Source organism: Festucalex cinctus, chromosome 1, assembly GCF_051991245.1.
Source record: "Festucalex cinctus isolate MCC-2025b chromosome 1, RoL_Fcin_1.0, whole genome shotgun sequence".
Lineage (NCBI taxonomy): Eukaryota > Metazoa > Chordata > Actinopteri > Syngnathiformes > Syngnathidae > Festucalex > Festucalex cinctus.
Window position 1 is genome coordinate 20054977 of NC_135411.1, and position 14944 is coordinate 20069920.

A 14944-nucleotide genomic window follows, 5' to 3' on the forward strand; every position below is an offset into this window, starting at 1 on the left:
TGAGCAGGCAGTGCTGCACAAGATGTTGCACTGCCCATTGAGAGAGGAAAAAAAACAAAAAACTTTAGTAAACGTCAATTAACGTTTGTGGCTCCATTTATTAGGATTTTAGCATACGTCATAAAACGTTTTAGGCGGTCAAAGAGTAGAGGTCACAGGGAAACAGCTGACTAAGGCGAGAGGTGGGATACAGAGTCAAACTGATTATCAGAAAAACAACCGTTCACATTCAAATGTGTGTATGTTAAATATGTTGTATATGTTTTGGACTGACTTTGGACTATGTGACAACCCACACGAGCTGTAGCGAGAACATAAAAACTCCACAAAGTTTTGAACCCAGATCGTGTTCTGCTGTTATACAACTTGCAAACCAATTCTTCCCTGCTCTTTTGTAACAAAGTAAGTGACATGAGGGTCAGGTTCATGAAGCATTTACAGTATTGCATACAGGGCATAAATGGAAGATGCCAGACGCTTCGATTGGAACCAGATTTAAAACTACATATCACTAGCCTATTGAGAGTGATATGAGTGATTCTCATTTTTTTCAATTAAAAAACAACAACTTTAAATGCTGTTATTTATCCTTTTAATGAACTAAAGCGTTCCAGTTAACATTAATAACCCTCTCCGTTTCTTTTTTTTTCTACAAACCTTTCTTAATTTCTCTTTCAGCTTATCTCAAACATACCTTCTGACCTTATACCTTGATCTTCAAAATACCTGATGCAGAATAGACTTGTTTATTTACAGTGGGTGCAGGCTTCAAAGCACAGTATGAGCCCTGGTAGTAAACTTCTCTGCAACACTCTTTAGTTCAAACATTTGAAGTCAAAAATGCCAACCAATGTTGCAATGCATCTTCATGATATACCACGAGAGGTTTCAAGGATTATTTCATAATTCACGTTTTTGGTATGGTACTTCATTTATACAGCACTTTTCCATCTTACAAGGCCCTCAATGTGCTTTACATTCAACTACTCATTCACCTACTGATGACGCCGCATCAGGAGTAACTGGGGGTTCAGTATCTTGCTCAAGGATACTTCGATATGGTCACAGTGGCATAGGATTGAACCCACAACCTCTGGGAAGGAAGACGGCCACTCTACCACTGGGCTACACTGCCCTAAATACTGCATTATTTAAGACTTTAAGAAAATATTATTTCTGTGTTGTTAGTTTTACGTATATATATTTTTTTCAAGCAGTATAAAATCTAATTGAATATTTAACATTTGATATCACAACCACTAACTAATAGAATTTGCACAGATCTGGTCGACTGCATTAGATTTGCAGATTTTTTTTTTTCCAGTTATTTTCCAATATTTTAAAATAATTTTGTTTTGTTTTGGTGGGGGGTTTTGACCCATTTTCCATGCATTGAATGTTAATCAGTATTTTTGTAAGAAATTATTATTTTACCAAATCCATTTTAATGGGCGTCAGTTACACATAATTTGATCTATTTGTGCGCCAATCATCGGCGAATAATAGGGGTTGACTACACAATAAACAAGTTTGTCACATGAGGTGAGGATTTGAACCCAAATACAGACAAGACACATGAGTTGGGAAATACAGTCTTATATACAAATACAAAGTAACAACAGAAAGCAGGGCTGGATTCAGATGGTCTCGAAGCAAACACTTCACCGAGAAACTTTGACTAAGAACCATGAATGTGTAATTCTATATGACAGAGTAAAGCTTATCTGATAAAACAGGAGTGACTAATAGTATAGCAACTGATAACATTTTCATCAAAAGGGACATTTGCATAAGAATAGAAAACTAAGAGTGGTTAATACATTGTCATCAAACATTATCTTCATTAGGGACATACTGTAGCAACCTTATAGCAACTATGAAATAACTACGAAACTGAGCAATACCAGGCTCATCATCATAAGATACATTATTGAAGACCATTACAATTCAATGACCCTATGACCCAACTCAAAACCATAACAAAGTTGTTTAAGTAGAAATATTGCTCCATCTTTTGATAAGATCGGTGATCAGCTATTATTATTAATTTTCAACTCACTGATCGGCGATCGGCCAATCCAATCCCAGTAATTTGATTATGTATTGCGACATAAGAAATTCAATGGATTATTTGGGGTAAAAAGAAAAATTAGGTGTGATTTCATTGAATTTATTTATGGAATATGTACTGACCCAATCGGGCCAGCGTCTGTAAGGTGCCATACTGGCCCATGGCAAGCGGGCCATCGCTAATGTGGGACCGAGAGAGCACAGTAAGACTGAGCTATTCAGAAGCAACCCTGTGGCACTGCAGTGACCAGTGTTTTTTTTTTTTTTTCTTTTCTTGTGGTGTCTACTGTCTAGGCTTGGCTGCGTCAGCCATTCTCACCACTTGCTTACTTGCTCTCCCCAGGCACCAGCTGCTTCTCTGGCCGACCAAACCCATCACACTGCTGTCACCTCTTGGGCCTACAGCACAAAGAGCTATACTAAAATATGTGCACTTCTAATTTGGTTCACTTAATTTGGATTTCAGAGCGCATTATTCATCATTTTCATCAACAGTCAGAACCACTAGCATACATTGTATTGTGTAAGGATAAGAGGGTCCTTAAAGGGATTACACCACGGTATTTTAAGCCCTTCCAACAGTTAACTATAGGCATATAATAATTAAATCTTCCCTTTGACACCATGGTGATGTAATTTATAATGAAATATTAGGCGTTTTGCTGGTTAATTTTCTAACACGGAAGTAAAATACCCGGTTCGGTAAAACCTCCACTCTCCCCGTGTAATTGCCGCGAGCCGACTGCAGTCTGCTGTTGGAGATCTGCGTTTGAGCACTCCTCTGAATGCAAGCCATCAATTCTTCAATAAACATTTGAAACAAAATGGCTCCTTGCCGCAAGAAATCGTGGAGGAGGAGGGGAGGAGCGGGAAAAAGTGAGAGGAAAGAATTTTATTGAAATGTATTAATTTACTGTATTAATAATGAAATAAGTTAAAAGATACAAAGAATACGGGGTAGGACGAGATAAGTTTTTAACTTCTTCCTATTCCCTTTGGACATGTAAGCCATCACGAATGATTGCCATGAGTTTCTTCTTTAATTTTTTATCTGCTACTTGTTTATGTTTATATGTTCAATAAACAAACAAATAAGAGGGAAGACAACCTGAGCTGGTCTCGAACCAGGAACTTGCTGGTTACAGAGCGAGCACACAAACCACTATACTATTCTTTCAGTTAATTTAAATAGTGCAAAAGTTTACCTTGTAGTTTACACAAGCGTCAGCCAGAACCTTTTCTGGGATTTTGTGACGGCCAATTGTCATTGTACTTTGGCATTGCAAATGTGAAGGATAATTTATTGCTTTGAATTCATTTGGACAGAATGTTTACTGATAAAGGCTACTTTTGTCTCAGAGGAAGTGGCCATGCGTTGAGTCCGCATTGCCATTGCGGGGGTGGGTCCGCACCTAATGATGTCACAAAGTGACAACGACTTGTTTTCTCAGGTTGGGAGGGGCTTGTGCTTGGAGAGCAGAATGACCTAGAATTTCTCAGAGCGGGGCAAATGCAGGAAAACACCACTTCGGTCCTGTGTTTGGTGAGGAATTAGCATTTTAACACAGCTAAAAGGTCCAAAAAGTAGATTTTTCATGTTGTTGTCCCTTTAATGTAAATCATCAAAATCAAATTTCGTAAAGATTCCTTACCATTATTTTAAAACCAAAGTTGCACTTTTGAAAATAAATAATGGCCAATGCTGTGGTAAAGATGGAAACAAAAACATTAAGGTCACTTTTATTGTAAGAATAATACCCGTATAAGACTGTCCTGATCCATGGTGGAACGTTAAGAATGACATTTTCTTGTCATACCACATGAGAAGCTATAATTTGAAAAGAGGCCTGTTATACATTTTCCTGTCCAATTAGCCACAATCCAGTTTACTGACAACATGGCAAGTGGCCTCATCATTCATTACGGTGCATGGCTGACATGTTAGAAAAAAAAATCTTTTGTTATATTTTGAACTCTCATTGATGGATAAGACCTATGGAAAGTTACCTTGATAAACAAAAAAAATGGTGTGAAATTATAAGAGATCCATGACCTTTGATTTTGTTATGGGCATCTTAGCAAAGATGTATCATAAACAACATGCGTCATAATAAACACGCTGTAATCTGGATCAAACCCACCCGCTGCCAACTAGAACAGATTGGCATGGAAAGGAGGAGGGTGCTGAGTTGTCCTTTTGATTTACAGCCAAGTGTGTGTGCACTTCCTCCTCAAAAACATTCCTCCTTTTTTCCTGCATTGTACTTTGAGTTTTAGCCACATCACCAAGGCGATTCCTGGTGTGTGCTGTGGTGTTTTCTACAATGTTTTCTTATTCAGGTTTCTAAAACAAACAAACAAACAAACAAACAAACAAACACAAAAAGCAAATCTGCAGTAATCGTCTTATCACTTTCATCTCTTGCCCACAGGCAAGCAGACTTGCCCACCGGAGAAATTCGACTGCGGGGGATCCAATAAGTGTGTCTCATTGTCGTGGAGATGTGACGGCGAGAGGGATTGTGAGAACGGGGCGGATGAGGAGGACTGTGCATCTGGTGAGTTTGTCACTTTTGAAAGATTGAATTCATTAAACAATTTTCAAATGCAAATCATTTACTGTTTATACTGTTTTATTTTTGCAAGTATACACTCATTATTCTCATCGGGGTCTTGTGAGATTAGCAGAAGATTATAAGCCTTGCCTCATCATCAAGAGTAGGACTGAGCAATAAATCCAATTCAAATGGATATTGCACTGTGGAAGGATGCACATTTAAAACTGCAAAGGCTGCATTTTGGGTGGGGCGGGGGGGGGGTACTCAGTTTTGGCATTTACTTTTACACGCCCACAGTGCGTCTAGACTAGTCTTTAGACCAGCTCTGAGCAGGTCTAAATTGTGGTGCAGGTGGCATAACTCGATGTTGGTGAATTTGATCCAAGTGCAAACAGACAATGCATCAATGGTATCATCATTTTTAACCCTCCGGCCAGGGGGTTCAAACTTGGATACGAACAGTCAAGGTGGAGTCAAGTGCAGCAGCCAACTTTTCATCATCCGCAAGGCTTGTAGTTCCTTATAAACTTAATTTACACACATCGATCTCCTTTGTGGACTTTATATAGTCCGTTTGTGCTTGTCCTGCTCTGAATATAGAGGGAATGTGATGAGCCACTTCCATTGGCTAGGAAGCAAGTCAGCTGTGTTCTCTTCACTCAACTATGCTCATCTATGGAAATATCAAAAGGCAACTCCACTTGTGCTTGGTACGAAAATAGGGCCCAAAGTGTTTCCTACGTTAACAATGCTAATTGGAATAGATAAACTTTCTTTCGTATTAATTCAGGGTTCATTTGCCTTTATTTGAGCAGAAATCTAATATTTTTCATTGTAAAACAAATTTGTCTTTGCTAAAATTAGATGGGACGAGTACTTTGAAAAATATAATTGCATATTTAATTGCAAATGCAATATTGAGGTAAATTAAAAACGTTATTTTACAAAATCGTTCAGCCCTAATGTAGAGGCCTAAAAATTCTTTAATTCCAATGATTTGTTGCCATTTCTGGGGTTAGACTCAACAACCATGTGATGTAGGACTCATTTTGGACGACAACCTGTGGGCTGCCAACTTTCTGTTAAGGTTCGAGGGCTTGTGTCAGTGTCATTCCACTTCAAACCAGGAGTCTTCTCCGTTCTTCCTGACATTGCCGCCTAAGCAGCCAATAAGACGATTCCGTCATTAGCCTGCTCCGCCTCCCCTCACCTCCCTGCAGGGACCTTCCTTGGCCTACTTCTAAGGCACCGTGAAGAATCATCCTCTCCCTCATTCCTCTTCACGTCAAGAGAAAGCGATTGAGGCTGTTGGGGGTGTGGTGTTTAGACTTTGAAGATCCTGTAAAATGTCAGGTGGCAGGAAAGTACACATTGCGAATGAAACGTGGGGAAATAGCACATTATACTACAAAATGCAGGTATTTGCTTTCCTAAGTGGAATGTTTGTACGTGTGTGGGCGTTAACATTGTGGCTGCTTTGAGCAATTTGAGTCTGCAGTACAATACATAATTTTAAAAGCAAGCTTATTAAACAGGCCAAAAAAAAATAAAAAAAATAAACGGCATATACTGAATTCTCAACAATTTCTTCTCAACCTAACAGCAGACTCAAAGCCTGAGTGCTGTACCACACGCACATACACACCACAGGGGTCGGCAACCTTCAATAAATCACTCAAAGAGCCATTCAGTCGTCTCCCATAGACAAAACAAAAACATTGGGAGCCACAAAAAGCTTTTGGCATCTAGGATAAAACTACATTATATAATTTTTTATTTTATTTTTATTTTTATTATTTATATTTCTTTTTTTTTTAAATCCACGTGTATTTTTAAAAAAAAGTGTTGCACTTATGAAATCAGGGAATTGTCACAAAGATCGCAAAATTGAAGATTTATTTATTTATTTATTTTATTTTTATTATGTATTATTTATATTATATATACCATTTTTTTTAAAAACTTTTTTTTATTATTAGATTTATTTATTTATGTTCTGCATGTAATATAAACATTTTAAACTGGAAAAAAAAGACACTTGCATTCAAATCAATGTCTGTTTGAGCCCTCATACTCATGAAATTAAAGCCACATTTTTTTCAATTCAAATTCAATTCAAAAATTGTATTTCCTTATTTCCTTCTTTAAAAAAGAAATGAAAGGGGACAGAAAGAAGTGAAACTCAAGATATCTGCCTATATATATATATATATATATATATATATATATATATATATTAGGGGTGTGAATTGCCTAGTACCTGACGATTCGATTCGTATCACGATTCACAGGTCACGATTCGATTCGATACCGATTAATCCCGATACGAATGGTCACGATTCGATACCGATTAATCCCGATACGAATTTATAAGTCGATTGTTGCGATTTTTTTTCATTCATATTTAGAAAATACTAATCAGTAAGCTTGTAGAGTGTAAGATTTATATGAAAATGTATTAATTTATCTGAAATTTCAGTCTTATAGAGGTTGTAATCTGTTTCATGTTTGAATAGCATTAAAATAAAATATTAAGGCTTAATGTTCCGTTCATATAACATTCTTCCATGCTCAAGGTGTGAATCCTAAAAAAAAAAAAAAAAAAAAAAAAAAAATCGATTCTGCCAATTATTGAATCGATTCGAGAATCGCGCGATGTAGTATCGCGATATATCGCCGAATCGATTTTTTTAACACCCCTAATATATATATATATATATATATATATATATATATATATATATATATATATACATACATACATATGCTGCCATGCTGCCTTCTTCTGTGTTCTGACTGTGCAGTCAACTGCCAAATTGAATTAAAAATGACAATTTCACTTAACAATAAAAAACTAAAAGTAAATTAGAATATTTATTTTACTTGGATAATGTGATTGTAGCTCTCGAACCTTAGTGTATATTTGTCAATGTATCAGGACTGTCGGCGTCATCTTCATTTTCACACACAATTGTAAACTGTGAGACTTGTGTGATTGTTATTAATATAGTTCATGTAGGATGTAGCATTAAACTTTCTGTTTTCGTCACAAACTTTTCTCTTCTTAAATGTTTCGATGGTTTGCTTAATGGAGGCCGAATAGCTAAATAAATGTGGGTGCCAGGTGTCTCACATTGACTCTTGCAATGCTTATTTTGAATGATACAAAAACTTAAAATGCTTTATTTTAATTGTATAAGAGCATCATAATCATCAAATTTAGAATTACACTTAAGCCACTTAACGCTCTGAAGCCACAAGTTGCAGACCCCAACACTACAGGAAGTAATAATTAGCTTTATCGCTAATTCCTTCTTAGCTTGATGGCTTTTGCTGCCTTTTCCGTTGAGAATGCATCCGCGTAAATCGTTTCTTCTCTTCTAACAGCTTCAGCTTCACTTCACAAAGCTGTCACTCAGCCAGTCGCAACAACAACTCTACTTAACCTGAAGGTTTCAATCATTCAAAATAGCCTGTTATTGGAAGTTGTCAAAATGTTTTCATGTATTATTGCTGTGGATTGAGGGTGTCGGATGACTCACATTTACATTCAATTGGCTTCTTCAATCTTTGGAGGATTCACCTCGAAGCAGCATGTTTGCGTTTTAAAATCATACAACCAAACGAGACGGTCAGACCACTTGTTAAACTGCTGGTTTTGTCTGCATATTGTTGTTAGTGGGAAGTCAAATTAACGACCTCTTTCTGGTAGAGAAGAAACTGTGTAGCTTATATTTAAAAAATCAACAGAAAATTCATTAATCTGAGCCACTCTTTGGAGTAGAAGAAACTGAAGACTTTTGGGCTCATTTTACATCCATTCAGTCATTTTCTATAGCACTTATTCAATTCACAAGTACCGTAATTGGAGCCATTCCTGGCGGGATGCACCATGGACTGGTTGTCAGTCACTCACAGATCACATATAAACAAACAACTGTTCAAACGATTCACACTCACATAAATCTGGAGTATAAACGGAAGTTCCCTGACTAATCTTACAATACCAGTCACATTTTTAATTTTCTTTCAAAAATAATCTTACAGGAATGTCCTAAATATATATATTTTTTTGTCATGACCACAAACACTGAATCTTATACATTTAGTACTTTCAATATGTCCTTCATCGCATAATTCTGCTGTTGGCCAAGTTTGAGTGCTACCCACCTGAAGAGGAGGGGGAAAAAAACAGCCTGTAGCCAATCTACCCTAATTTAATTTCATGAATTTACATGACAACTCACCTAAGTTAAGTTTATTCTTAGTGCCTTTTTCATGTGTGCTTGGCCCTAATCCTTTTCACTGCGAGCAAAGTATTCCACTTCTTTTTTTCAAGTATATTTTTTTTAACTTGTGGTTAGCCACGGTCTTTGTGTATACAAGTACGATGATTACAAGGCCAACCTTAGCGAACCCCAATATAAAAGAATATAAAAGAAATTTACTAAGACCATTGCCTGTTGTAGATTTAAAAGTATAACTGCATGAGGGCATTCCGCTAATTGAGTCATCCACATGCTGAATTATGCATCAGCTAAAATCATTTGCTGTAGGAAGTTTTCCCTGATCAACATTTCTTTAGCTAGCAGCAGCTCTGCGTCCACTCATCACGCAGTAGCCGAATGTCTGTTCTATAAACCCCCAGAAACGCTGTGCGTCAGATGGGCGGGAAAAAGCCCAGCATTTATCCAATGACCAACGGCGCTTTGCGCAGTGGAACGACCCACACTACGAAGCAACGTTCGACTGTGTAAATAAATACATAAATATAAGTGCCGTGGATGAATGAGAAAGATGTCGTATCATTTAAAAAGTAGCTGATTCCGAACAGAAGATGAATGTATTGTGTGTGAAGTTGTTTTTCATCAAAAAGATGAGAGAACATTATGCGTGAAATAGTTTTAGATCCGAAATGTTCAACATTTTCTGCTAACAAAAAATATACAGGGGTAAAATGATTGTCCTGACTAAAATTGGACTAAATTTGGATTTAAATGCGGCTTCAGTGGCTACTATGGCTCCATGCTACAAGCTAGTAAGTTAGCTAGCATTAGTTAGCAGTCAGATAAACATTCCTGTTCGAACGTTATAGCTGTTGTATTAATGTTACGTTATAACTATAAATGGACAGTCGTGCATAATGAATAGTACACATAGCAGTGCATATTCCAACACTTTCGTTTATCAAGGGAAGCAGCGTATAGAGGAAGCTGAGCTTCTCTTGCAGTCTTTGAGCCGTCACCACGGATTCATATGGACCTCCGCTATGGCATTTTTCTGCTCAATACGACACTGACACGGAAACAGGAGTTTCTATGGAATGCTATTCGTTTATCATATTTAATGTGCCTGACAGTCTCCATTAATCGCACAAGAGAATTGCTCAAATAAAGCTTTTCTGGCTACACAACATTTTGAAGCGGATATAGTGGCCGCTCTTGTCACTTTGACTTCCATCATGCTGTGTGCGACCGAGGTTTTCTCGGCACAGGTGTGTGAGACCTCACAGTAAAGGTCATCTACTTATTTCCCAGGAGACGTGCTGTGACCCGGCTGAGCCAACAGGAATTGTTATTTCTTCTCCGTGTGCGTCACGACAGCATGCTAGCTCTGCTCTGTCCCTGTCACTCTATACCTGTCATAGTTTAATAACACAATATCGCAGTGGTCCAGAAAGTGGGACAATAGATGTGTGTAATGAGCAGTAATGGGTCAAAATGCACAAATAATAGTTTGTTATTGAAGCACTCCAAAGGGAAGATTGATCTTGTCACGGGTCAAGGCTGTGGCTGGAATGAATCTTAGCAATTCAGAGCGCAGAGAACAGTCCAATGTTCCCTTATTACGCTTGCTAGTTTTTATCAAAGTTAGTCAATCTCATCCCGTTTCTATTTAGTCAACTTTTAGTCGACCATAAATCTAGCATTTTAGTCATAGAAAAGATTCTCCTAGTTTTAGTCAACAAAAACTGTCAACGTTTTAGTCCAATTTTAGTCAGGACAATCATTTTACCCCTGTATATTTTTTGTTAGCAGATAATGTTGAACATTTCGGATCTAAAACAATTTCACATAAAATGTTCTCTCATCTTTTTGATGAAAAACAACTTCACACACAATTATAGTGGCTACTATGGCTCCATGCTACAAGCTAAGTTAGCTAGCATTAGTTAGCAGTCAGATAAACATTCTTGTTCGAATGTTATAGCTGTTCTTGTTCGAACGTATAGCTGAACTTTATATATGTATAGCTGTCATATAATTTTCGTCTTGTCTTTGTTTATGAACTAAAATGGCCATAGATTTTTGTCCATTTTTATTAAGTGGGTACATTTTCGTCTCGTCTTCATTAGTCGACGAAAATGCAAACTGGTTTTGTTCCAGTGATTGTTTATTAATGAGGATTTTAGTCTAGTCTAGTCTAGTCTAGTTTTCGTCCAGTAAAAAAGGTGTGCTGACAAAAATGTTTTTTATTTAGTTTTCGTTAATGAAATTAACACTACCTCAGTCCACATGTTACAGGGTGTTGCACATGTGCAGATACATAAGATATAGAAATGAATACACATTTTCAGTTTACCGTACGTGTTTCTGACGTGCTGTACTATGTCAAAAATAACATTTATCTCTCACACTCAATGTCAAACGTCTCTCACAGTCTTATAGTTAAATGTTATGTTTGTCTTATGCACCTAGCTTACATCTTTCTGTGAGCCTGCATCCTCCCAAAAATGTCAAATAATGATAAATGGAAAATCAGACACGCTCCTTGATACAATTTTGTTCTTTCCTTTGGCCCACTAGACGCCAAAGCCTGCCCCGCTGGCGAGTTCATGTGTGCCAACCGGAAGTGCTTGGCTGCCGTCCACGTGTGCGACGGCGACGACGACTGCGGCGACGGCAGCGACGAGCTCAAGTGTACTTCACCTCTCACCTGCGGGCCCAACCATTTCCGCTGCAACAATTCCGAGTGCGTGCCGCTCATGTGGAGCTGCGACGGCGATCCCGACTGCGCGGATAGCTCGGACGAGGGGCCCGAGCGCTGCGGCGGCGACGGCGTCCATCTGGCTAACCGCAGGGCCAACTGCACTGGCGAGGAGTTCCGGTGCGCCAATGGGGAGTGTGTACGGCTAAGCTGGAAATGTGACGGCGATCCTGACTGCAAGGACAAGTCGGACGAGTCTGACTGCCGTGAGTTTCTGTTTTCATTGTTTGGTAATCACTGACTGCCGTGTTGATGACCTTGATGCCATTCATACTCACTGTCCACTTACAGTTATTAGGTACACTTGATAGAGAGGTGGCAAAGTACTCACTCACTGAATTGTAGGAGTGTAAATACTTGTCTGAAAAAAGTCTGGTCAAAGTATGGATTCAAATTCTGTACTGAAGTAAAACCCAAGTACAAAAGTAAAAATTATGTACATTTCTCTGTTTTAATACTTACAATATTGCTTATAATAAGCAGAAGAAAGAAATAATTACTTGTCACATGTTGAAGCGCTAGCTAGCTAGCTAGCTAGCATTGGCTCCCCTTTTATGTTTTTATCAAAACATGTTAGCAGTGCTAAAATTGACAACTAAGTCACAAAAAATGCTCAATTAGTTAATGATAACTTCAGAATTACAACTTGTATATGTTTGTTTCACATTAGATGGAAATTGGTTGAACGACGGAAGCGAGTGATTTTTAGGCTAGCACAAGACACAACACAGCCACTACGAGTCATTGTTATAGCTGATAGCATCAAACGATTCTCTTAAATAAGGCCATGGATGGGTTATATGTATCTTACTTCTCTGAATTTTGCTGTCATCGTTAATTCTGCCTGGTTCACGGTCCTCCATGTTGCCGCTGTCTTATAAGTCCACAAGCCCTCAATCAATCAATCAAGAGCTCAACCCTGCTTGACTTTACCTTCTCTATTTACGTCTTTTTTTTACGTTGTGTTGACATCTCCAGAGAGTGAAAAAGTGACAAGCCATTTTTGAGTTGTAAAGTGTAAGTAAAATGTGTTTTGAAATGTAGGCAGTAGGGGTGTTAATAATAAATACATAAATAAATAAATAATTAAATAAATAAATAAAAATTGGAAAATCGATTTCGATTTTGATCAAATCTTTACATTTTAAAATCGTTACATCCTTGAATCGAATCGAACCCCATGTAATTGAGATACGTATCAAATCGTCTTTTACAGTATGAGAGATGCACAACAGGTGTAAATTGGTATAAATTATTTTGACATTGCTGATGATTTATTGTTTCTTTAAAGTTAATTAACTTGATTAGTTTTGGAGCACTTTTACATGGAGCATATTCAATAAACACGCCAAATTGTAATCACACTGAATTGAACTGGATCGAAATGTTGACATTCAAAATAATTACATCTTGAATCGTATTGTACCTCATGTGTCAAGTAACATATTGAATCGTTTTGTAGAGCGATGTATACCCTGAGTAGGGAATAAAAGTAAAAAAATCTACAAGTACAGATAGTTAAAAAAGTAACACAGTATTTGTGTTTTCTTTCCACCACTGATCTAATATCATTCAATGAATAGTGGCAAATGAATAATTGATCCAATCTAATGAGTACCATCATCATAATGAAATGCTCAGTTTTGGTGCATAATTTTAACATTATGTTCATTTATTATTCCTGATTTCTGAAGGCGTAGAACTCCACTGGATCTTCTTTCCCTTCCAGCTTAACCCGAATCAGGGGTCGCCGCAGCAAATCATACTTTTCCATCTCTCGCTGTTCTCTGCATCGTCTGCTATAACTCCAGCTAATGTATTTGCAAGTCAGATTTGCACTGCATAATGCTAATATATTATTACATAATGTTGCTGGCTCGTGTATTTTGGTTGTCTTACTGAGCATGAACATGAAAGGACACATTTCAGTATGATGCAGATTATACACCACTGGAAGCTACAACTACACTAACATAATTGTTTAATGAATACCTTTATGTGTTTCGTAGCAGTACTTGAGAGCTTAGCACCTGCCAAAAATGACACTTAATTACAAGATTCACTGCCATTCACAAGTGTATTAGCTTCAACTGGAGGTGACCTTGTTACTGTCCTGTATAACAAATGTGAAGATAAACATGATGTAGATTTTTTTAAGAGGATGACAGGTGGGATATACTGTATACATTATCATTGTCTTGGACCATTTGTTTCACTTGTTAAGTCTAAAAATTTGCCCTGCATAGTTAGATCTACAGTACGCAACATCACATGGCTACGAGATATAGATTAGGAATAGTGAAGAACTATTAATCACATTTTTACACATTCACTACCAGCCCAGCAAAAATGCATTATTTGACGTCTTTTCCCGTCAATGGCAGTCAATGAGTTAATGGCTCACTACAAAAAGAACAAATGAAAACTAGTTAATTGTGATGTGGAAGGGATAAACCTCCATTAACAACTACATTGGCACATTTTGGATGGAAAGTTCTCAAAATAGTAAAGCTAATCCCTGATGTTTTGATGACAAGGAGGTATTTTGTCTCTGTGCTAAAAGGCAGTGGCTCATCATTCTCACTAAAAAAAATGTTTTTTTTTGTTTGTTTTTTAATGTAATATTACTTCCGTAATAAGCTGCTTGTGGTGTCACTTGTTTCCCCCCTTTGCTGCTTCCTGTGCAATGTCCCAGTTGGATTTATGTCCCTTAATTTGTAGTGTCATGTTGATAAAGTAGTTTAATGTTTGCAAAGGGGAAAATATATTGTCTAAATACAGCATTCTAATTTTTTTTTACGTTTGTGGAATATGAATTAAGTAACAAAATCCACCTGCTTTTATCCATCCCAAGAGGCGGCCATTTTGCCACATACTGTCAAGCGGATAATGACATCACAGTTGCTCAGGGCGGAGCTAACAACACTGATCTGGATATATGACTGGATAGCCGAGAGCCATACACGCCTGTGCAAGCCGTGGAAGCGACAGGGCGGCCATCTTGCTCCTCCCATTTTGCAAGCAGACTACTATAAACTATACAGTATATGAACAAATTAGACATAAACAGCCCCTAGGCAGTTAGTATAGGGCTGGAGGGTGGGGGGTTGTGACGGGGTGGTCACTATTTTTTTAACAAGTTAAAAAAAAAACAAAAAAAACAAGTGGACGGTATGTGCTGCTTTGAAGACCCCCTTTTCTTTTATTGCTCAGTTCCTTAGACCGCAATATTAAATTTGGCATTTTGTTGAATTACAGTTATAATTCTTTAACAAAAGTATATTTAATTTTCCTCATGTACTAAATATCATTAAGCATATAATTTATAC

At 37.5% G+C, this 14944-nt stretch overlaps 1 protein-coding gene across 2 annotated transcripts in view; it reads left to right on the forward strand.

Moving 5' to 3' along the window:
- The window catches only part of LOC144018944 (low-density lipoprotein receptor-related protein 8-like), a 106077-nt gene that overhangs the window by 48861 nt on the left and 42272 nt on the right, over positions 1-14944 (forward strand). For both annotated transcript variants that reach the window (XM_077521638.1, XM_077521648.1), the window contains exons 4-5: positions 4503-4628; positions 11435-11821. In XM_077521638.1, coding sequence (XP_077377764.1) covers positions 4503-4628; positions 11435-11821 — 513 coding nt within the window. The remainder of the gene's footprint in view (positions 1-4502; positions 4629-11434; positions 11822-14944) is intronic.